This window comes from Notothenia rossii, assembly GCF_949606895.1.
Source record: "Notothenia rossii genome assembly, chromosome: 2".
NCBI lineage: Eukaryota > Metazoa > Chordata > Actinopteri > Perciformes > Nototheniidae > Notothenia > Notothenia rossii.
In genome coordinates this window covers 34,254,912-34,279,630 of record NC_136904.1, presented here as the reverse complement: position 1 = coordinate 34,279,630, position 24,719 = coordinate 34,254,912, and the positions used below count along the sequence as shown (strand labels likewise).

At 41.1% G+C, this 24,719-nt stretch overlaps 2 protein-coding genes and 1 long non-coding RNA gene across 7 annotated transcripts in view; 1 reads left to right on the top strand and 2 right to left on the bottom strand.

The window, feature by feature from the left end:
* The window catches only part of pacsin3 (protein kinase C and casein kinase substrate in neurons 3), a 32,736-nt gene extending 23,586 nt beyond the window's left edge, over positions 1-9,150 (top strand). For 3 of the 4 annotated variants that reach the window (XM_079664045.1, XM_079664044.1, XM_079664043.1), the window contains 3 exons: positions 1,743-1,885; positions 3,661-3,848; positions 7,234-9,150. In XM_079664045.1, the coding sequence (XP_079520171.1) occupies positions 1,743-1,885; positions 3,661-3,848; positions 7,234-7,343 (441 nt within the window). In that variant the 3' untranslated portion in view covers positions 7,344-9,150. The remainder of the gene's footprint in view (positions 1-1,742; positions 1,886-3,660; positions 3,849-7,233) is intronic. The other variant, XM_079664046.1, reaches the window with a different exon arrangement.
* LOC307028762 lies at positions 5,431-7,334 on the bottom strand. The gene is made up of 2 exons (XR_013805108.1): positions 7,217-7,334; positions 5,431-7,128 (listed from the first exon to the last, which is right to left on the bottom strand). It is a non-coding gene; the product is annotated as an uncharacterized lncRNA (long non-coding RNA).
* Positions 9,151-10,507: 1,357 nt separating the features above from the next.
* LOC307029946 (Golgi apparatus protein 1-like) overlaps positions 10,508-24,719 on the bottom strand; it is a 30,435-nt gene continuing 16,223 nt past the window's right edge. For both annotated transcript variants that reach the window (XM_079666124.1, XM_079666125.1), the window contains 15 exons: positions 23,041-23,178; positions 21,428-21,514; positions 21,224-21,286; positions 20,477-20,590; positions 19,904-19,992; positions 19,665-19,782; positions 17,286-17,378; positions 17,058-17,195; positions 16,833-16,956; positions 16,589-16,731; positions 16,176-16,277; positions 15,692-15,799; positions 15,053-15,173; positions 14,863-14,969; positions 10,508-12,966 (listed from right to left, as the gene is read on the bottom strand). In XM_079666124.1, the coding sequence (XP_079522250.1) occupies positions 12,799-12,966; positions 14,863-14,969; positions 15,053-15,173; positions 15,692-15,799; positions 16,176-16,277; positions 16,589-16,731; positions 16,833-16,956; positions 17,058-17,195; positions 17,286-17,378; positions 19,665-19,782; positions 19,904-19,992; positions 20,477-20,590; positions 21,224-21,286; positions 21,428-21,514; positions 23,041-23,178 (1,713 nt within the window). In that variant the 3' untranslated portion in view covers positions 10,508-12,798. The remainder of the gene's footprint in view (positions 12,967-14,862; positions 14,970-15,052; positions 15,174-15,691; positions 15,800-16,175; positions 16,278-16,588; positions 16,732-16,832; positions 16,957-17,057; positions 17,196-17,285; positions 17,379-19,664; positions 19,783-19,903; positions 19,993-20,476; positions 20,591-21,223; positions 21,287-21,427; positions 21,515-23,040; positions 23,179-24,719) is intronic.

Genomic DNA, 24,719 nt, shown 5'->3' with positions numbered 1-24,719 from the left:
AGTTAGCTGTGAGCTAGCCACCAAACAAGTTCAGAAAGAAATATTTTTCTTTCTTATTAATAATAATGTATTTAATTTATATAGCGCTTTTCAGGACACACAAATACGCTTTAAGTCACATTTAACAAGCTCAGATGTACAAGAAAAACATAAATTGTAACATTCAGATTGGCAGAGTTATGGCATGGGAGTTGGGGGTTCCAAGGAGAAGCAAGAGGTGGGTTTTGAGGGCTTGTTTGAAGGATGATAGGGTGGTTGATTGTCTGATGTGTATAGGGGGGGCGTTCCAAAGCGATGGTGGCAGCAGAGAAGACCCTGTCACCCAGATCTGGAGCTGAGTCCTGGGGGTCTTTAGGGTGCTTGCATCTCCGGACCTCAGGCAACAGGTGTGGATGTGGAGGAGGTCAGGGAGATAGGAAGGGGCCTACAATCTTATTATTGTCCCCATACAATAAAGTAGCACTAGATTCATCAAGACCCAAGCGCACATTTTTTATCTCAAGTTTCTATATTCTCAACTCGCTCAGTTGCACTTATTTAGTAAATATAGATTCTTATGTTTGTATTAAGACATCACTAGGTGTAAAAGTGAAGCTCAATCCCAAACCACTCCCTCGACCCTACCCCTCCGTGACGGAGTGAACTCCGTCTGTAGCCACACCCGCAGCTCAACGAGACTCCCTCCTGTCAGATGGAGGGAGTAAATACCGCAGCAAGCTTTGGGACGGCCTCCCCTCTCTCTGCAGAAACAGGAAATGCTGTAACTGTATGTAACAACGGTTTCAAATCAGCATCTCTTAAACAAAAAATGTAAATTAATAACTCAAATAAAACTCCAAACATATTTCATTGTGTTACTTTTTTGTAAAGCTCTTTTAGTTTTAAACCTGATGTTTATAAGCTTCTTAGTTTTTGCAACAGTCTGTAATATACACAACTTTATAATAAAATGCACACATTTACCTTTTTCTAGACTAAACACGTATGATCCTAAGTTAAAACATTATGAGGTTATCATGAGGTTGTTAACATCGCAGTTGTGGATGTTTGCTGGAACTACTTGTAAACAGCTTGTTTCCTGACGGACACACACAGCGTGATTCCGGTCAGGTGGAGACCGGTCTCAAGTCAGCACCGCTGCAGACTCGCTGTTTGAGGGCTTGATAGCCCACTCCCCCTCCACACTGCTCCACACTCGTTGGTTTGGAACAGCCCTCAATATGGCGGACCCTCCGCGTGAATGCGCAAACGGAGGGGTAGGGTGTAGGGGGCGGTTTGGGAATGGGCCTACAGTAGCCATAGACAGGTGGTCACAACAGACTATATTTACATTTATATTGAATTTAATATTCCATTCCTTACACACTTAATGGAAATAATATTCAGCTTGTATTGTGTTAACTGAATATTGGCCCTTCAATAGTGTTTTATTTGTCAGATAGTTTATACATTTTTTATCTTCACAGTTCAACTTCTATATTTTCTGTTTTATTTCTATTTTGAGACGTTTACACTTTAGATTTGTATATTTCTACTCTTTTCATTTCTACTTTTCTGCAATGCCAAACATTTCCCAATTTGGGATCAATAAAGTGCATCTTATATTATCTTCTATTAAGTGAGGGCATTTGATTCATTTTAGGGAATACTTTCCATCTGTGAGAGAAAGAATGTGTTATTTCTTCCTTTCTAAAGTTACAAAGTCCTGCTTTAATTTGATCATTTGATTTGTGTGTGTGCAGGAGTGGTCTCCGGAGGCGAGTCGCTCCATCAGTAAGAAGGTGCGGGGGGGACACTCTGAGGAAAACGTGGTCACCCTCACCAACATCGTGTCATCGGGGGGGAATGACGCTCCACCCAGCCCCATCACCATGGACACCGGCAGGTAGGAGGACACCTCCACATCTGCTTCAGAAAACTAACAACCATCATTGTGTGTGTGTGTGTGTGTGTGTGTGTGTGTGTGTGTGTGTGTGTGTGTGTGTGTGTGTGTGTGTGTGTGTGTGTGTGTGTGTGTGTGTGTGTGTGTGTGTGTGTGTGTGTGTGTGTGTGTGTGTGTGTGTGTGTGTGTGTGTGTGTGTGTGTGTGTGTGTGTGTGTGTGTGTGTGTGTGTGTGTGTGTGTGTGTGTGTGTGTGTGGTTAACATCCTGTACATAATGCACTCTAATTAGTAGTGGTGGACTTTAATGGAGTACACTTTCTCAAGTACTGTACTTAAATAGAATGATTGGATACTTGTACTTTACTACTCTGTACTTTGCTTTTTTATGCTGATTAATTCTTCTACAAATGTTAGAAGCACAACATTGAATTTTTCTATTTAGTACATTTATTTGACAACTTCTTCAAGCTGTTACTAGTTACTTTATAGACTCAGATTATTAGCTAATACCAACAAATAAATAAACTGATAAATAAGCTATGATTTATTATTATAGTTTAAGATATCCAGCAGAAGAATACAAAGTAGTGACAATTAGTTCCACCTTTACCAGCTGTTAAGAACACATTCATTCATCAACAATCCTAATCCAATCATTGAATACAAATATATGATTCTGAAATGAGCCATTAGGGTTACACATAGGATATTTACTTTTGTAGTATATTTAAATAGCAATACTCTTTTTTCTTCCACCACAACTAGTTAGTAGCTAGAAAGCTGAATATCAGATTGAACCGGTGTTCACTCCCTCCCCTCGCATTGTCTCATGGGCTCCATCTGGTAGTTTGAATACTCTGTAACTCAGGTGATTAATAAGCTAATACTTATTTTGGGTTGTGCATAAATGTTGTGAGTTGGTTTGTCTGTTATGTCACGCTATCTGAGTTGCAGATAAAGTGGCTAAATATTTAATAAAAACTGTGGAATACTTTACGTTTTTATTATCTTTTTATTATCTTCCTTCCCTTTGTTTAAGAATGATGCATCTGATGTTAAAGGTCACTTATTGTGCAAAATCCACTTGTTCATGTCTCTTCTACATCAACATGTGTCCCCTCTTTGTAAAGAGATTCTGAAAGTTTCAGGAACAAAGACCCCCTCACTTTTTGTCCTGATCCATTTCTATAAAAACCTGTCTGAAAATGAGCTGATCAGATTTTGGCCACTTTATGATGTCATAACGATTTTTTGGCTTGTGTAACCATTAGCCAATCACCAACCAAGGGTGTTCTGTCGTTACAAACTGGTTTCCACACAAAGACTAGTCCCCCCCCCCCCCCCCCATAAACTCAGTGTGGTGCCTGAACCTCCACCCCTCAGACTCCATGCTGACGACAGCTGTGGTTACCAGGAAATGTGTGACGTCGCTAAAGAGCCTCCATTAGTTTATTTACCACCCCTCAGTGGGGGTGCATTAAGTTTAAAGGGCTACTTGTGATGTACGGGCCTCGGGGAGATGGTGGGAGGGGGGTCCAAGAGAAAAACTAAGGAAATCTGGCTGCAGCAAAATACAAAAGCCTGATTTAATTTAAATGTTCAGTGCTTAACAACTATGGTTACATTTACATATCAACACCTTTATTGATCAAATAAATATGCACTTTTGGACAATGATTTGATGTTTCTCGTATTGTTGCATTCAGGTGCCAGTAAAAAAATGTGCTAGACATTTGTATGACTGTTTTTTGTATCCTCCTGACCTCCTGTCTCCTCAGGGTGAAAGATTATTCGTCAGACTGGTCGGACGAGGAGAGTCCTAAGAAGCTGGCGGTGAACGGCGTGGGGGAGGCGAAGGAGGAGGAGGATGAGGAGGAGGAGGATCAGGATCAGGTAGAGGCGGTGCGAGTCCGAGCGATCTATGATTACGAGGGCCAGGAGGCCGATGAGCTCAGCTTTAAAGCAGGTATTAACACAAACTAATGCTTACAGCGGGGGGGGGGGGGGGGGCGGCATCACAGGGAGACTGCTGACTTTTGATCTGATCCATCTGAGTTGAATAACTGCTGTCGTTTCAAGAAATGTGCAAAACGAAAAATAAAAGCAATTAAATGATAAGTTAAAAAATAACAAGTAATGACATCTAAATATACTTAAAGTTCTGAAACTGAAAACAACTCATTATGAAGAATGGCCAAATCCAGAATTGTAACTGTAATGTTGCATCTAGTTTTAATGACTTTATATACTGTCAGGCACAATCCCACAAATGACCCCATCATGTATTAGTTGATTACATTAAGTGTTAATTATCTGTTACTAATAGAATATATTTAGTTTGGTAAAAATGATAACATTTACCTCTGAAATGTAGTGAAGTAAATGTACAAGGTAGCAAAACACTGGAAATACCAGTAAAGTACAAGTACTTCCTAATTGTACTAAAGTGTAGTACTTGATACATGTGTTAGTGTGACTGTAGTTGGTTTGATGTTGCACAGAAGGAGTTGTAGCAGGGTCTTTACTGTTCTATTATCTCATGATCACAACTTAATCACAAGATAAGAGATACATCCATTCAAATGTAAGAAGCCATGCTCATTTAAAACACTTCCTGTGTTACAAACAACATGATTTAGTTGTGAAAGTATGAAAAGGATTCAGCTATAACATTCAATGCAATACAATTTGTTCAAAAACAGTTATAAACCAGTGCAATCATTAAAGGCCCGAAAGTGTCCTTTTTAAAGGGAGATTGCATTGATGTAGGTTTTCTCCAAATGGTATCCACCCTAGATTAATTACAAATGAACTATTTAGCCTAAATACAATATTAACATTTAAAAAAAAAAGCAAAGCAATTACTTTATATCAACTTCACAACTGATTTGCACATTTTCATGAAATAGCAGCTTTGCAAACATAAACATTTATACGTTCTAGTTGAACACTTTTTAAGATGTTTTTTTGTCCACCTGTGATGCCTCGACTTAACACCTTCACACACATTCATGGCGAACCGATTGGTTCAGACATGAGTATGCCGTGTAAGACTGTGATGTATCATGCTACATTATGTAATATCATGTAATGAGGACACACCCATAAATCATTACATCATTTACCTCAATCTGCATGTCAGTTTAAGTTTGTGAAATTATGCATTATTGATTCTGAGTCACAGAAACGTCTTGTGTTTTGTAAAAAAAATGTATAACCCTCTGAAATTATACTTCAGGTAAAATATATAAAACTGACTTATTTCCGTGACTTAAATTGGATCATTATTACAATTGTTTCTAATGTGAAAGTGCTAATAACATCACAAGTGTTCCTTGTGATGCTGCATAATGTGAGCAGCTTCTCATCCTCTGTCCTGTTTGGAAATGGAAGCATTATGGGAAGCTTTTCAAACAGTCAGAGGACTGATGCTTTTATTTTCATGGAATAACTGCTCTAGCTTTTCGGCTTTATTAAATACTTACACCATTTTTAAAACTTCTGATTGGATTTATTTTCCTTATGCGCTGGATGTTTTGACACCTGTCTGAATATTAAGAATGCTACTTGAAAGCTTCATGTTACTTTCAAGGATTCTCTTAAATTGAAGTGCTTCAAAAGAGCACACATAGTTTATGTGTATTCTGAATCTTGGACAATTCCAAGAATTTGGTAATTTGTCTATATTTTAAGAGTAGCTTTACTTTTTGGCAACCATGTGATTCATATAGTTCCAAAGAGTTGTAGAGTATTAGACCTTGGTGTTTTGCCTATTTGATCGCACACATACAAGCTAGTTTTGAGCAGAAAGGGTGGTCTTTTACACAAACTACATTGCTATAAGTGAGAAATAAAAAACCTTTATATGTTAATACTACAATCTTACATTGTATGGCCACCTTGAGCATTCCACTGGATCTTAATTTTAGAATAATTCGAACATAGAAAGTCCTATATTCAGTCATTTTAGCTCCACCAAGTCCTGAGAGAAAGATTGGTCTCTTTATTTCATACGAGCTCCACTATGTTCACCAGCTAGTTGTCAATTACACCTGTATGCTGGTTGGTGCTGAGCAGGTAATGTAGTAGGGGGTCAAGTCAATTTGACGTAATAGCAACCTAACAACAGGTCTACTCCTTAAATTGGTGTACAGTGTGTTTATCTGGACTTCCTATATTAAACACAGTTGTGTGCATACTGTGATGCCAGTTCTGTTTTATACAGTAACTTAACGGTGTTGCGTTGTACTTAATGTGACGCTAAATCTGTAAGAGTTATGATCATATTAACTGCTGCAAGGTTTTACAGATTTCAACATCATTTTTTTACTCTTATTCAAGAGGGAAGGTGTTGTAATAGGATATGTTTCATGAAATATAATGTTCTAACATGTAGCAGTAAAGGACTCAGAATGGGATCATTAGGGTAATTAATGTTAAGATCAAATTGTGTGTGAACTAGGTGAAACACATGGCCTCACAAACTGTTCCTCACAGTGTCTGAAGTCAATGGGGTACGAGGTGAGTAAAACTCCTCTCACTCTCTGGTGAAGGTCCAGGGTCGGTCAGTGTAGCGGAATGTGGCCAGGACCCGTGTGCGGTAGGTCTAAACACAAACTCCTGCGTTAAAATAGTTACAGCAAAGAATCGGGGGGGGTTTATCGTCCTTCACCAAGGTCAACCAATAAGTAACAAGAAGGCTTTAGCTATGAAAGTACAAGGTTTGTTTAGCAGCACAATCCTGAGGTCTGCTCGCACTTTGTTTTCTGTCTTTGACGAAATAAAGTTATTTTGCATCGTACTCTGTCTGCCTCCAGCGACTTCTTCTCAACCTGTTAGAATCATACTGCTGCGTGTGTTGAGGGGAGGTCCGGACCCTTCAACTGACCCAGGCCAACATCTATTCCAACAAGGGTTCAGATTGCAGATGGTAGTCACAGGAATAATTGAAACCCTCATTTGACTAGAAACATTTTTCAGTTTTTTATTGACTTATTTATTGATAAAAAAACATCCCTGCCCTTGTAGGACATCACGTAAAATGTTGCTGTTAAAAAACTGAATTTGACACAAAAATGACACGGACCTATAACTTGTGGTAAAACCAGACATTGACCTTAAAGAGGTTAAATGCTGTGTGTAGCTGCAGATCAGTTTCTCTCAGGTCTGTTCTGGGCAGGAGAGAATGTGTCCTTGGTTGGTTAACTCCCTGTGGAACTCCAGTCTTTCCTCTGCTGGCCCTCGGCCTGAATTGAATTATCTTAAATTAATGCTTTCTCCAATTTTTTAGAATTCAATATTTTAACACAATGCTTGAGATCTAAACTTTCTTACCCTCATGTTCCCTCCAGGCGAGGAGTTGCTGAAGATGGGGGAGGAGGACGAGCAGGGCTGGTGTAAAGGGCGGCTGAGCAGCGGCCAGGTGGGCCTCTACCCCGCCAACTACGTCCAGAACTCCTGATGGCCCGCCCAGCCAATGGTACCACACTCAAGATGCCAGGACCAATCACAAGCTAGTAGTGCTGACATGGAGACGGTGAAACCAGACAGTTTTCTGGTGACTGACTGATAAAACAACTTTTTTTCCTTTTTTTTATCAGCCAGTTGGAAAAAAGTCCATCTATTGTGAAAGGCTGTTTACACAACCTGAGGTGAATGACATTGTTTTTTGAAAGAAGCTTTACAGGCAAAGAGAAATCAATGGAGGCCTGCCAATGCTCTGTAGAGAAACATGGACGCAAGTGAACAAACTCTGGATCTTTTTTTCTGCTTGCTGCCATCGTTTTTAGTTGCAAGAGTTAGAAAATCCACATTGAATCTAAGAGGAGACAGCCCGGGTGCCGCAGCGGTAAGAGTCACCACCACGGCTGACAGTGATTGGCTGAAACAGATGTCAATCAGTTTCCGTTCTGCTTTTTTGTGGAAGAAACCATTTCACATCTTGGGAATTAAAAAATAAATTAAAATGTTTTATGCAGTTAGATCACAGAATAGAAGCAACTCAAAAACGACTGAGAAAGCCTTCAGGTTCTGAAGACTATCTTTGGAAGTAAAAGCCCAATTGTATTCGCACAAACGATATCAATGAAAATTCCTAAAACTCTGATGTGCACGGCTAACAACAGGAGAGCTAGGCTTAATTGGGTTACCTTTATTCAGAACTAGGCTAGTCTTCCCTATTGTTTTAAGTCTGTATGATAAGCTAACCAGCAGTTGCTGACCTCTTGTGTTAGCTATATCTATCTTCAAATCTAACTCTAGGCAAGTGAATAAGCTTTATTTCCCAACATGTGAAACACATTTTTTTAAAACCACTATTTTCATCATTAAATAAAGTAATCGTCGTTGTTGGGGGAAACATTTTAAAGCAATTTTCAATAGATGTTGGCGCACTTTGATCCAGCCCCTAGTGTCCGCAAGAGGAACTGCAGCTGGCGGCACCTTCAACTTCCTCTTCGCTCAGTTTTGGTGGTTCGTGCTTGGATTAAAGAGATATAAAGACTGCCAGTGCCTTAGTCAGTGAGGCCAGACATTTTACAGCCCCCCCTGCTGTCTGACCGAGGAACTACAGCCACCTGATCCTGACCCCTAGTCTGATCCCAGTGGAATCTGTGTCAGGACTTTAAAATGTTTTACCTTCTGATTGGTTCATTTAGCTCGACATTGGCATGCTTTGGTTCATTTGTAGTTTTTTAGGTGTGACACTGAATTCACTTTCTTTCCTTTTTTGTATGTGATAGCTGTATGTTTATATTCATTCAACAGATTTTGATTTTGGGACGGTGTAAACTAATGCTACTTGTTTCTTTTTAAGAATAGCATTTTTACAGTCAATTTATTTACTTTCTAATTTATTGTCCTTTTTAATTTAGCAATCATTTTCAATGTTAGTCTGACTAAGGTGGGAAGTTGACTGTTAGCTTTGGGCCCTTTGACCTGTGGAAGGTGGTTTGTTTTGCCGTGCTTCGATCATGAAACACACAGAACACAAACACCTTAAATAATTGATCATATTCTGTCCGCTTTGTTATTTTTTCATGTTTAATTTTGTGGTTTGTGTGTGAGGGGGCTTCCTCCGTCCTGCTGATGTGAGCGTCGCTACAGCTAATCCACGTAGACGTCTGAATAATAAGAGAGGTAATAGAGATAATTAACGCTAATGTGATGCTCCTTTTTTCCTTTTTCTTTACAAAATGATAACATGTACATAACATTACGTGGGAAGCAACAATAAAGCGCTTTCTGGAGTTGGAGGTTTTACAGACTTACTTTTGTCCTCAAATTCTTTCAAACTTTAGTTATTCAAGTATCCTGCAAATATTAAAGAGTGGGGAACTGGGAGGAGGGATAAAGGATATTTTATAGGCAACTGGTTCTCAATTCCCATTGATTTTTGCTCCATAGAAAATGCCACATGACTCACAGTTAGAGCACTTGTATGGTTCAGTTTTAAATGTATATTGTCAAATGTGTTTCATTGTTGTATTTGAGTACAAAGGGTGGCGCTATAGTTGCTGAAATAATCCAACATTTACCTAAAAGGTTTTTTTTCTCAACAGCATAGTCTTTAGCTTAGCAGGTGGTATGTTGTTGCAGTGCATGCTGTGAACCAAATACTTTTCTTGAGGTTAAATATTCAGTCTTTTTCTGGCGCCTTTGCTTTGTCAGTATAATGATGATGAGTGTGGAAACAATGGGTCGTATATGCAGCTGGGAGGAGAGCAACTTCCATTCACTGAAGCAGACTGGAGGATATGGTGAAAAGCTCAGGAAAAACTAAGGATTAAACCTGGAATTACAAATATATAAAAAATGCAAATGTTTTAACCTATGTTGGCACATTGTTTAAATTCAAGATGTTCTACCTGATGTAAATAGGCTGCAGCTCTGCTATTTGCCATATTTTGAATCAATGTATTAAAGTAAGTGTTATTTTAATTATACATATTTTAAAACAGGTATGACGTTCCCCATTCTTAAAGAAAGCAATACTATTGTCACTTGGGACCTTTTTATAGGGTCACCTTTTAAAGAGTGGCCCCTGCTCCAGAAGAACCTGCTTTTAATGACAAGAGCCAACTGCTGGTTCAGCCTGCGCTCCGTTACATATATAATGAGGGATCTTTCATTTTCAAAGTTATCTGTGAGCAGACTTCTAGGAAGTACTTTTTAACTTGAACAACAATTATCTCAATTGCAGACAAATTTGAATTACAATTCCTGCTTTTTCACTTACATTACAACAATATCAGCAAAAGGTATCAAACATTAAAGTTCTCATTATGCACAATGGCGCATTATAAGAAAAATGTATATTATATTATGAAGCTATAATTATTCATGCCTTTATTTGCACCTCTCTGGAGATAATGTTTTATAACTATCTAAATTATTGTATCATTTATTTTTTGATTATTACTACCTTGATATACATCTGCAAAGTATGTAAAATAAAGAGCAATAATTTAGCAAAGTTTGACTTAACAGTGCAATTTTACTTTACTACAGTACTTTAGTAAATATTCATCTCAACCACTCAGGACATGTTTTCTTTTGAATACAACAGGATGAAAAAAATGTGGATAAACTCGAGACAATTGAAAACAAATCGGGTTGAGTCAAAGGTAGAAAATCTGCAGACATTTTTATTAAATTGACACATTTTTATCTGTACAGCAAAATCAAACTTCACAATGATAAATCTGTTACTGTTCATATTACATGGCATAATGTAAAAAGAAAAACTGCACACCGATAAAGTTTGTTCACATAGAGACGTACAAAACTGGTTCTGATGGTCGCCATAGAGATGGTTTATAAAAGCTCTGAGCAGCGAGCTGTGTTCCGTCTGACCGTCAGCCCGCCATCAGGAAGAGGACCCCCCCTCAAATAATCTGCAACTTCAGTTCATTAACTTTTGTAAATGAGGAGCAGAAATGATTTAGTAAATGCTGCCAACCTCCTGCTTTTAGGTCATTCACAAATATTAATATACAACTAAAAGCTGCAAAGCAAGCAGAGAGAGGATACATTTCTATTTTTTTTTTACAAATGAATGAGGCTCAATTTCCAGTGATGTTAGCGCCCTGCAGACCTGCATCAAGTTAAAGTGCAAAATTAAATATTAAACAATCCAAACAATGCTTGAATCTCTTTAGTTTCATTTAGAGTTACTTGCCTGCCAAACAAAAGCATGTTTATGGCTCGAGAGTCTGTCAACGACCTAGCGGGGGTTTTCCATCCGGGATTTAAACATTGAATAATTTGTTATAACGTCAGCATAAAGCCAACATGCTTTGTAACTTTCTTTCTTTAATTTGATACATGTTCCTCTAATGATTGTAAACTGAATATATGTTTCCTCTGAATGTAAAGTCTACATTACACACCAATCAATGGGACTTTAAACTAAACACACAATCTGAATGTTTTGAGGTAAAACCCCTCTGACTGCTGCCCCCTGGCCCATTGCATCAAGACCACTTAAAGCTGCTGATGTTCCGTTTTGTCCACCAGGGGGCAGCAACAAGCCGTTGGGATAAGAGCTCTAGCAGTTAGTTTAGCGTAAAATCTGGAAGCAGGGTGAAACGGCTAGACTGTCTCTGTCCAAAGAAATAAAAAAAAGTACGCCTACCAATCATTAACATATACGACCAGAAATTAAAAAAAAGCTATTTCTTGATGCCCCAGCAACACTTCAGGATCTCTCAGCAGTTGTCGTCCAAAAAAGAAAGTTTTATTACCTCGTGATCAAATCGTTAAGTTTTTTTAGATTTATTACATTACATGTTGTACGGATCAAAAAATGAGCTGAGTTAATATAAGGTGTCTTGGTGGGTTTCGGTGGCTATTTTAAAGAAAATTGGTATTATCTTTTCCCCTTCTGTGTGCAGTTGCAGTTCAAAACCTAAATGATTACCTTTGACTTGTATATGCCAATTTCAGACGATGTTTTCTCAGTCACATTTAGAGGGTGCAGCTCAGTCCAGGTTTATTAGTCTGACCTTTAGCGTGTTATTGAAGCAGATTTTTTTTTTTTAAAAAAGGGTATGTGTGCCAGCTGTTTATTTGCCATATTAGCAATAACTTACTTCCTTACAAAACTGCACACACTGCTAATGTTTGTGCTCAGGCATGTTGCTCATGGTACAGACTGCAGAAGATGAAGCCTCTCTGAGTGTTTTGTAACAGATTGTGTTCATTAAAGGCAACAGAGGACATGGGACGACGCAGGTCATGATGAGAATATCCAGAAAGATCCACAACTCAACGTAAGGAGCCGTACCCGGCGAGTCAGACGGGATCCTGTAAGGGAGTGAAGAGGACGGGACTTCACGGTTGATGGGGAAAAAGTCTAAAAGCAACAGGGACGTCTGAAAGAATTCAAAGTTCAGTTGCTGAGTGTGCGATTCCAGCAGCCACTTTGAAAGAAACAACGTCCTGTTGCTCGACATGCTCCAGTCTCTGAGTTAAATATCACAAAAAAGCAACGATTGGAAAGCAACCCAAACCTCAGAAGCAGCAGCCTTCAGTCAAATCATGATCGGTGCTCCTTTAGGAACTCAAAAGATACCTCACATCCGACCCCGAACAACACCCTCCACAAAGCAGATATATTGGGGGAGGAAATATAATATCAGCGCTACAATCTGACGCTCAGTTTGGAGATGGCCAGAACGGAGAATTTTCAGGGATTTTGTTTGCATTTGATTCAAATGTTCAGCAGCAGCAAATAAACGGAGCGGTTCCAGATGTGGAAATGGTGTTGGCACTGTGCAGGGTGGCTGGTTAAAGACCGGGAATCTGCGTAAGGACGAGAAAGAGGAGGAGGAGGAGGAGGAGGAGGAGGAGGAGGAGGAGGAGGAGGAGGAGGAGGAAGGTGCGAGGAGTCAGTCTTTTGTGGGCGCTCTCCCTCTCTACCGGTCCTTCAGCTCTCTGGTCACTCTCTTGGTGATGCGGCCGCACAGCAGCCCCACCAGGAAGAGGATGCACACGCTCAGAGAGATCATCAGCAGGATGTAGTTCTTGGAGGGCGAGATCATCACCTGCACCGCCAGGTCTGAGAAGCCCTCTGCTGGCGCCACCTGCAGGGGGGGGGGGGGGGGGGGGGGGATTACAACTTCAGATTTAGAGCCCTGTGACAATCCAGACTAATGCATTTGGTCTGGTCAAGCACCAGTGGTGGAAGACGTATTCAGATGCTTTACTTGAGTAAAAGTACCAATACATTATTGTCAAAATACTTCATTACAGGTAAAAGTCCTGCTTTCAAAATCTGACTTAAGTAAAGAAGTATTATCAGATATTAGGAACATTGACATAGTATAACAAATAAAAGTAATCATTGGGCAGAAAAATGGCCTTCATATATATACATGTTTTGATAATGTTGTTGCATCAAGTAACATTTAAATGTTGTAGACAAAAAAGGGTTCTGATTTACTGTTTAATAAATGTAGTGGAGTAGAAGTATAAAGTAGAATAAAATGGAAACCTCAAAATTGCACTTAAGTACATTTACTTCCCACCTCCGTCAAATGCTACCTAAACTGAAGACCTTTCAACCAGCGTCAGGGCTAATTTACAAATGTTAGCCAGTGTGAGAAAAAGTTTTTAGAGAGTACTTGTCCATGGACAAGTGAGTTTGGCAATTTACTTGTCCGAATACATTTTTCACTTGTCCAGAATGGAAAATATGGCAACACACATGCTGCAACCTGCCTGTGAGACAGAGTCCAACCACACATGTCCAACACTATAGGCCTAATAATAATAATACATTATTTTCATAGCCTATAGGCGTACGCTTTTCTACAACTTAAAGAAGCTTGTTGCACGCTTACACATGTCCTGCAATACACATGCTGCAGCTGCCCAGCTGCTCACTGTTTGTAAAAGTAAATAAATAGTATGTTCATTTCAATAATGTACTTTCTATACCCTGCTTCATAAACAATACTGACATCCCTGTGCTCCTCCGAGTCTGGGGGTCCGGGGATGTGAGGAAAACGCGAGGACACAGACAGGGAGGCTGTTTCACTTCATAAAGGAAATGGCGGTCAATATTAACAACACAGGAGCTAAAACGCTTAATAATCTTCATTACGTGTTAAAGAAAGAACATAAGAAAGTTTGACAAAGATGAGGCTGTTAAACGGGCAGCGGATCCGCTGTGTGTAGAAAGAGAGAGAGAGAGAGAGAGACGCTGAGCCGCAGCGATCAGCTGATCCGGAGCATAGAGAGAGAGAGAGAGAGCTGCGGTCCGCGGGGTTCGGCCTCGCGTCCTGTCCTCACAACTCTTATTAATCCCGGGACCTGACAATTGTTATTTGTTCCTACTCGGAACCGAGTTTTGCTTCCCAACCCTGCCACTGTGCTACACGTCCCGCCACGCCATGCCCCTGTCTCAGTACAGAAAGCGGCGAGATGCATTTCCTTAGGAATTGACAAGCAGAACCGAAACTAACATTTCTAAACGAACAATGTCGGACACGGACAATTTGCGAATGAGTTCTGCCTTTTGTAAACTTAATTTGTCAATAATTTGTCAATAAATGAGGGCGAAAAACGTCACTTGTCCACCGGACAAGTCAATTACAAGATCTACTTGTCCGTTATTGTAAATAAAACGTCCCGGACGGTGGGACGTGTGCTTTTTCGCACACTGTTAGCATACAAACATACATAAGAGGCTACACTTAGCTTGTTTCCTTAGCTTGTATTAAGCTATGCTAAGCTAATGGCCTTCTGGCCGTATACGGCTACCAACTACTATCATCTATCTCTTATCAAGAAAGTGTTATCAAAAATCCCTTAAAGGGTAATCTAAAAAACGACCGAGCAGTGATAATACATAGGGAAAATAGGTAATAATAGATTTTGGTGCCTACAAAGTTAAATTGTTTATTACCCTATAATACTAAGGGAAAAAAACATTTCTAGTCTTTTTTTAATGCCAGTTGAATCCCCAGGTGTTTTACCTTTGCAGCATAGCTCCACATGTCGATGCGGTCCTGAAGTCTCTTTTTACACTCCGGCTGCAGACGGACCCTCTTGTCCTGTAACGCCTCGATAAGACACGACATTTCTGGACAAGAGATGGAGAGACAAGTGAGAACATTCACACACAGTAGGTTCTGTGAATCTTGCTATATTGAGAGAAGCACCCACGTCGCCCCCTCCCCGGCGTGATGGCAGCACAGTGGTGTTTGAGGTCCAGAGCGCAGGCTGTGTGGAGCACCGGGTCCACGAAGATGTCCGCCTTACTCTCCTTCAGCATGTTCAGCACCTCCTGCAACAAAGGAAGGAGGAGCAGCGAGCAATCAAGGATGAGGTTCTGCAACTCATATATTTAGACCTTATGATGAATCATCCAAATGAGATTTAGAGGAGTTAAAAACATGTTTTAATGGTGTTCACCACGTAGAGACTAGTTATAAAGACACTTGAAACATTTCCCAACAGAAGTCCATCCATCCTTACTAACTTGTTTGGATGTTTTACAAAGCAAGTCATAGGCTCTTTGGTTCATAATGTATTTGTCCTACAGCCCACAGACGACACCTGGAGGAGGATGCTCTAACTTATTCCCTGCATTGCCTCATAATGAATACAAATGTACATTTAACAAATATAGCACGTTGTTAACCAACTCCAGTAGACCCTTTTTCTAAGACATCAGCCTGAGTCTTTTTGACATTTCAAAGAAATACGATGGTTCAATCTACAACTAACCCTACGTCCACCCAGCCACAGGTTCGGAGCATTTCCAACAAATATCAAGGTTCAAAAATAAATAATGATATTTACTTTTTTACAGGCTTCCTGTTTGATCTTCAGCAGGTTGACTTTCAGACACTCCTCCACCTGACCCGTCTGCTCCTGAGCTGCTGCCTCCTCTGCACACAGCCTGGGGATCTGAGGAGGGAGGGGAGAGGGAAGAGGGGAGAGGGGAGAGGGGAGAGGGGAGGGGAGGGGAGGGGAGGGGGGAGGGGAGGAGAGGAGAGGAGAGAGGGGAGAGGAGGAGGAGAGGGGAGGAGAGAGGAGAGGAGGGAGGAGAGGAAAGGAGGGGAGGAGAGGGGAGGGGAGAGGAGAGGAGGAGAGTTTAATGAAAATAAAGAGTTGGTTTGATACAGAGAAAGACATCCGAAATAGTCCTTAGGAGCGTGTGTGTGTGTGTGTGTGTGTGTGTGTGTGTGTGTGTGTGTGTGTGTGTGTGTGTGTGTGTGTGTGTGTGTGTGTGTGTGTGTGTGTGTGTGTGTGTGTGTGTGTGTGTGTGTGTGTGTGTGTGTACCTCATCAGTGCAGTGCATCTGCAGCTGTGGGTCCAGTCTGTAGTCGAGTGCTGACTCCTGCAGGATCACTCTGATCTGATCCTCACAGTCTGGAGACAGCCTCTGGACCACACCCGCCAAGAATACACAGTTCAGGACAACAACAACAACAACAACAACAAAAAGTTGAAGTCAAATATTCATGAAGTATCATGATAAAGACACTGTGCAGCTTATAGTAAACAAGTATTAGTTGTTATTTCAAATCTGTGTTAAAGGATTACACCATTTTATTGTTTTTAACAATTAAACCTATACATTTACACTTTATTTACCGTTTATTTGATGCCGTTTCTAGTCCAGTAACTATTTTATCCGTATCTTTTATTTGCAGTTTGTTAAGTTGAGGACTCTGAGGTGTGGTCGGCACTGACCTGGTCGGCATATTTGAGTTTGAGGCAGGCGATGACCTGGCCCTCCAGCTCGCTGTCCTCGCTCGCCTTGTTCAGGATGGGCTGGCAGAACTTTGGGATGTCGGCCCGGCAAGCTTTCCTCAACACCGGGTTCAACCTGTAGTCTGGAGGGGGGCAGGGGAGTTTGTATTGGAGGTGATGTCGAGTAGGATCAGGTTCAGATTACGAGATATGATTCAGACATGTTAAGACATGTTTTACTGACCCGTGTTCTGTGTGATCTGTCTCTTGGTGATCATCTGTTTGCATTTGGGGTCCATCAGCTCGCTGTTCTTGTTCTGTTTCAGACACTGAAGGACATTCCTGGCGTCCGCGTCAGTACAGAACCTCTGCAGGAGAGAGGCACAAAACAAACTGGGTAAGGGGTCGTCTTGATGTTTATTACAGCGGCTGACCTCTTGAAACACCTCCTCCTCCTCCTCCTCCTCACCTTGATCATCTGCTTGCAGACTCTCATCAGCTGGTAGTCGAGCTCGGGGTCGGTCATCTCCACCTCCTGCAGTCTGAAGATCTTCTGGTGGCAGCGCTGACTCAGGTGCTTCTTCTGCTCCTTCAGACACTCGATCATCTGGGGAGCAGCAGAGAGGGAGGTGGAAATATTAAAAACATGACTTCAATATTTATCTCAGCTGTTTTCTGCCTGTGCGATGCGCCTCACCTGAGCGTTACCAAAGGCCACGTTGGGACACAGACGGCTGATGTCCGACTTACAGGGATCGTACAACTCTGGTTCCAACCGGATGTCCTCCGACTGAAAGAGAGGGAGAGAAGAGTCATACAGTAAGATGAATCTATGTTAACACAAGTGTACACAAACTGTTGTTTTCACAGTTTGAGACACTTGTATGCAGTGTGAGGTATTGACACACAGAGTAAGGTACTTTATGGGTATGTTTTCTCTGTAATATTATTAGCACAACATTTTTGTAACAGTAATTCTAATATGTTTTGTTTGCTTGGCTGAAAGGTGGTTTAAATTATGATCATTTTTGTATTTACTCTATACTGGATTGTTAATTAGCTGAGATAGTGCGCTTTTGTTTTATGTATTTTTGACTGTGTGTGCACCCCAGGGCGAATAGACAATGCTCACGCTAGTGCTAATGGGGATCCTAATAAAAAAAGAAAGAACAAGTCTACGGCCATGCTAACAGCTCGGTGAGGTTGTACTTAAAGCCAAATGCTGATATGATGATTTGAACCAGGCATACTTTCATTGTTTGAGAATTTCAGTCGTTTTGCAGGTATTTAGTCGCGCGTGTGTGTGTGTGTGTGTGTGTGTGTGTGTGTGTGTGTGTGTGTGTGTGTGTGTGTGTGTGTGTGTGTGTGTGTGTGTGTGTGCAGGGTATATGCAGGAATCCTGAGGTCAAATTGAATACCTTTTAAGACCTTTTTTAAGACCCTTTCCATACATTTTAAGACCTCATCGCAACTTTGAGTTCTAACCGGTTACATTGGCAACACACTTTACCTCACATTTACTATATTGATTGTAAGATAGCACAACTAAACAGAGTGCAGACAGACTACTGAAGCCTCCTTTCCACATGAACTTCAACCTCTCTGTGAAGGTCAGGTTTAATGCAGTATGCTGCTTTGTTGCTTCTGTACTCTGTGCTCTTTCATTCCAGTAAAACTCCTCAGAAACCATTAGAACCAGTATTTGACCAATAAACAAAACAATTGACAAAACTTTGAACTATGAAATATGTTAAACTTTGGTGAGCTTCAGCGGGGTAATGCCATATAGGAGCTCCCTCTCAAATACCCAGGGGTTAAATTGGGCTGGGGCTGTCCGGGGCTAAGCCCTGGCACATAGCACGATGCTCTGACGTCATCACCCTCACACATTTTTCATATGTTTACAAAAAACGATATATATGTTAAGACTTTTCTCGTTCTTAATATAGACTATATTAGGGTCGATATGTGTTGACTTTACTTTAAAATAGCAGATCTCTGTGACCGGATATAGTTTGGCTTAGACCCCGGCCCCACGAGGACGCATACGGTAAAACGCAAACGCAAACGCAAAAAAGTCTTCCGTTCACACGCATTCAATTCATCACGTGTCCGTTCACACTAGACCGCTGGAAATGCTGGAAACGATGTAGTACATATATCAGGCCTGTAAGTGGCGCTGCTGCCGCCACAAAATACACCAAAAGCAGCGAAGAAGACCCCGGAGCATGGTTGCCATGGCTGCCCTTCTGTTTATTCTCCGCAGTGGACGGCGTGTTCTCCTGCTGTATCTCTCAGGTAGTCCACCAGCAGATGAAAAACACCCACCTCTCCGCCTCTTCCAAGGAACGAGGTGACCGTGCGGCAGAGTTTCCGTTAAAAAATATATTCCGCCGGTCAACATGTCCGTTAAAGTTTAAATCTTCCGTACAAAATTAGAAAAGTGCCGATCAGAGGTCTTCCTTGTTATTTATTGAGCTTTAAAACAAATTGATAACGACTCTGTTCTCTGTATAATAATATTTAATAAACGGTGCCTGCCTCTCTTTTCCTCCCCCTCTTCTGACAGCCCAGCAGCAGCAGGAGACGTGGGGAGAGGGAGGCGGGCTATTTCATCGTTATCAGAAAATGATCATATATAGGGCTTGCACACGGAGCCGTTGGACCCCCAGAGCGTTGCGTATGCCGGTCTACCCACCTTGGGACCCCCCCCCCCCCCACAGAGCGGAGCAAGGCAACGAAACTTAAAATAAGAAGCAGCATTTTACGGCGTGCTATGGGGGCCGCCTTGAGGGGGTTTCCCGACATGTCGTTTCAGTAAATTAAAGGGTGTTTCATGTTGTCGTTGCTGTGAACCTTCTTAATACCTTGGAAAATGCCGTTTAATACTTTTTAAAAGCCTTAATTTTCGCTAAATTGATTTATCAACTTTTAATACTTTTTAAGACCCCGCGGACACCCTGGTGTGTGTGTGTGTGTGTGTGTGTGTGTGTGTGTGTGTGTGTGTGTGTGTGTGTGTGTGTGTGTGTGTGTGTGTGTGTGTGTGTGTGTGTGTGTGTGTGAGTGAGAGCGTTACCATCTCAAGCTCTTCCACCCGCAGCTGTTTACGACACTTGAGTGAGACGCGCTGCTCCCTGGCGTCCTGCAGCGTGTCGTTCCTCACCGTGGTGCTGAGGCAGATCACGACATCCACCCTGCGGCATGATGGGAAGCGTGAAATGTGTTTGAACTAACTGGCTGCTCACAGAGAACAACAACAGAGGGAAAAAGGTACGTTTCCATTCTTAGGGATGTTTTAAAGCAAATCAAACTCACTTTTTCTTGATGTTTGGACACAGTCGCAGAACGTCCTCCTTACACGCCATCTTGAATTTGTAGGAGAACCGGAAATCCTTCATCTGGACCTGAAAGGTGAGCATCACGCATATTAAACAGCAAACATCACAGACACACATCGTCATCTCTCTCTTCATCTTCCTCTCTTTTTTCCTTCTGAATCTTGTGACATGTTACGGGAATAATTAAAGTATCACACTCCTGTAGACACAAGCTGAGCAATTAAGTATTTACACGAACGACAGTCTCAGTGTAGAGGAGGGTAAAATAACACAGACAAAACTAAAATTCTAAAATATATTAAATGTATTGTAACTATAATCCTATGTGAAACACTAATAAAGAAGTGTGTGTGAATAACAGGAAACAATGAAAAACTAAAGCTGCCGAACACATTCCTCAAAATGTATTTTAAATTTGTGAATGATAGAAAATGTGAAGAAATTATCGCTTGTGTCTTGGCCAAACTGTGCACCACACTGAAATATTGCTTTAGATAAAAAAGTTATTGATATAGAGTAAGGAAGAGATAAAGATGTCATGGTTACTGACCAGCTGGAAGTGTGTAACGCCGACTAAACATTTTTCATTCATCTCCTTCTGATGTTTGTTCTGAACCAGGCACTCCATCAGATCCCCTGTGTCCACCTGGTTATCAGCTACATCCTACACACACACACACACACACACACACACACACACACACACACACACACACACACACACACACACACACACACACACACACACACACACACACACACACACACACACACACACACACACACACACACACACACACACACACACACACACACACACACACACACACACACACACACACACACACACACACACACACACACACACACACACACACACACACACACACACACACACACACACACACACACACACACACACACACACACACACACACACACACACACACACACCATTAAAGCCCTGCTTCAGGAGCATGAAGCGCTCAGTTATATTTAGCATGAATCTGGGCTTTATGCGATAAAATAGAGAAGCCCCGCCCCTTAGCCTATCACGTACAATGTGTTAGAGCGCTAGCCAATAAAAGCGTGAGTATAACGTAGTGATGTCACTATGTTGGAGAACTAAACAAAGGACTCCCTAACCCTAAAATCTACTTGCCAATAAATTGTAACTCACACATTTCGGATTCATTACACCCCTGCTATATATGCTTGCATTAAATGACCAGCTTTTTTTAAATGTGTAAACCCCATGTGTATGTTTGTGTGTACTCAGAAGAAAGTATGCACTCACATGGCAGAAGGCCTGAGTGAGGGGCTCGCATGCTCTGATGAGCAGAGCGTCGATCTGGATGTCCTGCAGCAGAGAAGAGACCAAAGTTCAGGACGTGCAGGTGAGACAAACAAACACTCCCATCAACATTCAAGCTGCTCAGGTGAAAAATTACAATAAACAATTTCCCAATCTGGGACATTTAATCTAATCTCTAAAACTGACCTCAGACTCCAGCTCCGTCAGGTTCCCCACCACCTCCCTGCAGGCAGGCACCAAGTCCTCCAAATGATCCTGCAGACACTCCAGCTCCTGACCACACACACACACACACACACACACACACACACACACACACACACACACACACACACACACACACACACACACACACACACACACACACACACACACACACACACACACACACACACACACACACACACACACACACACACACACACACACACACACACACACACACACACACACACACACACACACACACACACACACACACACACACACACACACACACACACACACACACACACACACACACACACACACACACACACACACACACACACACACACACACACACACACACACACACACCAGAAGTGGTCAGTAAAGTCTTCTCCTTTACATCATCACATTATGTCTCTTCCAGTTAAGCCCCATGCCCCACTTTAACGGGAAGAAACTCAGCTATCAGACAATATCAAGCCGAAACAAAACACAACTCTAACGCCGAGCCTCTGAATTGGCCCTGAGCCAAAGAATGCTAACGCACTTAGTACATAACTCACGGTATAAATACTTCATTACTTATCGGATCTGCACAACCAAGATATCAGATTAAAGCTGAGATTCCACAGATTCTAGCGGTATAAGTATCATCACTGTGCGACCAAAGCTTGCGGCAGCTCAGGCAAACCCAGACAACACACACAGCGTAGCTTTACTGAGCCAAAACGGCAAATATGTCTTACCTTTGCTGATTTCTGAGTGTGTGAGGAATACAACCCAGCTTCCGGTTTTGGGAGTGCTGGCACTCATTCACCAATGGTAATGTTTAGATGGATTTTAGGAACTTCCCCTCGATTCTATTGGCTCTAACGGTTCAAGAGTTGTGTCAATCATCAAAATCGACCGATGGGTTCCAGAGATATGGCAAATACAACCAAATGACCCCAAAAGTGGGTTTTTTTCACTAAATCTCTCTAAAAAGGTCAATTTTCACTTGTTTTGCATCAATATATACACTATAACTTTTTTTTTTTTACTATGTTCAATCTGAATTTACTTGAAAATAAAAACATCTATATTGATTCTGACTTTTCTACATCCAACTCACAGGTGTATCATTGCTTAGAAGTGAAGATGTAGTCATTTGTTCTGGGAATGTCATTTTTCGAGCCTGAGACCTGAAAAACAGGCTTGGGGCTTAACTGGAGGACTGTGAATAAAATACAATGAATTCAAAAAGAGAATGATTTATGCCAGATTTTTTGGGGGAGTTTTCATGAAATCCATCACAATTAGGTGTAGGAGTTGTTATGATGAAGCACTGAAAGGGGCTCAATCATCCACAGAGATGAGATCTGTAGAAGCAGATGTCAGCAGTAGTAACTGTGGCCGTTTCTCGTTCTCGAGTAAAGCTGCTCCAGAGCCTCTATTTCAAGCATACTACGTCATCGAGTGGCGCCGAATCACTTTTTGAATGCCCAGCATACATGTGCTACCAAGCAAGCCTCCTCGACATTGAGAAACGGCCTGTGTGTGTGTGTGTGTGTGTGTGTGTGTGTGTGTGTGTGTGTGTGTGTGTGTGTCACCTGTCCAGTGTCTGTCTTCTCGCTGCACCACTTGCCAAGGTCGGTCATGCACCTCTTCTGCAGCTCGGGGTCCAGCTTCACATCCAGCGCCCTCTGGTGGAGAATCCTCTGAACCTCCACCTTACAGTCCCGAGATAACTGCACACACACACAGAACACACACAATAAAACTTGTACAAGAGCCTCACAATAGAGGATTGTTGAGGCCAAAACCAATGTTGATATGTTAGAGTTAAAAATACCAAATCAAACTATATCATGGAGAGAAAATAAATTAAACATATCTTTGGTATTTCTGTAGGCTATGTTTAGGTCACTCAAGGGCCGACATTTGTCAAAACTGATATTTCTGTGAAAAAGAAATAAGCTAATAATATGGTATTACCTAGCTGCTAATGACACATTTAGAGTTACTGTTATTACCAGTTTTCAACTTTTAATTAGAGTTCACTCGACATCTAACTCATACTGTAGTAACAACAGGGAAACGTTTTTCTTATTCTATGATATATCTGAAGTAATGTACTCTCTAATTTGACTAAAACGATCAGAGGGAGTTGTCAAAAAATGTTTTGATAATCGTTAAATGTTGATCATTTTCAGGCTATTATGTAATGTTTCCAGCTTCTCAAATGACGTCAAATGCTGCTTTCCTTGATAGTAACTTAAATATGTCTTCATTTTGGACTGTTGGTTGGACAAATTATGGAAATATTTCACGATATGATGTTTTATAGACCAAATGATCAAATCATTAATAAGAAATATAAAATGATTGATTAAGAAAATACGTATTAGTTGCAGCCCTACACATAGAAATACCTTATGTTCCAAACCATACCAAAGTTAGCTGTGTATTTATAAGAGAGTAGTGAATTAGTTATTTCTGTTCATTTACTCGTGGGCTAACTTTTGTATCTTATAGTTTGTAGTTAAACTGTATTCTTCTTGTATGTTTACTAAATGTACTACCACGTTGGACTTCCTATATTCATTATTCCACAGCTTGTAGTTTTGTGAGTCCAGTTTTCTTGTGACTGATACATTTTAATATCATTCTTCTATTGTGTTTTTATGATTTAACTGAATTGTTATCCCAATGATGTTCTAAGACTTTAACAGTTGCTGTCAGTAACAACCCTTGTATTCCCTCAGCCTTTATTGGAAATGTGTTTATAAAACCTTAAGCCATACAAATCTCTAAAAAGAAGTACGAAGCTCCCAAAATGTGCTCACTCTAATGGTCTGGAACACAGTGATTATGGGAGCATATAATCATATCAAATCAAGCTCCGGGGGTTCACACTGTGAAGCGTAATCACCACTTGGACGGCCATGTGGACCTTCCCACTGAGACACTGATTACATGGGTACCGGGGCCAGCATTGCAATCATTTAGCAGAAGCTGTTGTTCAAAGCGTTTCTCTCGAAAATCCCAAAAATATGTCGGAAACTATCATTTGTCCGATATTTGAATTAATTATTTAAAAAAGGAAAAAATAAGGACTCTCATTCCCTTCATCTTCAAAAGTACTTCCCGTTGAGTGCCAATTAGCAACTGTTAGCATGCTAACACACTGAATTAAAATGGGCTATGAAAAATGACTTTTATGATCTGTCAGATTTTCCAACAACATTTTTGACAGACTAAATGAAATCATCCCCATTATCATCATCAG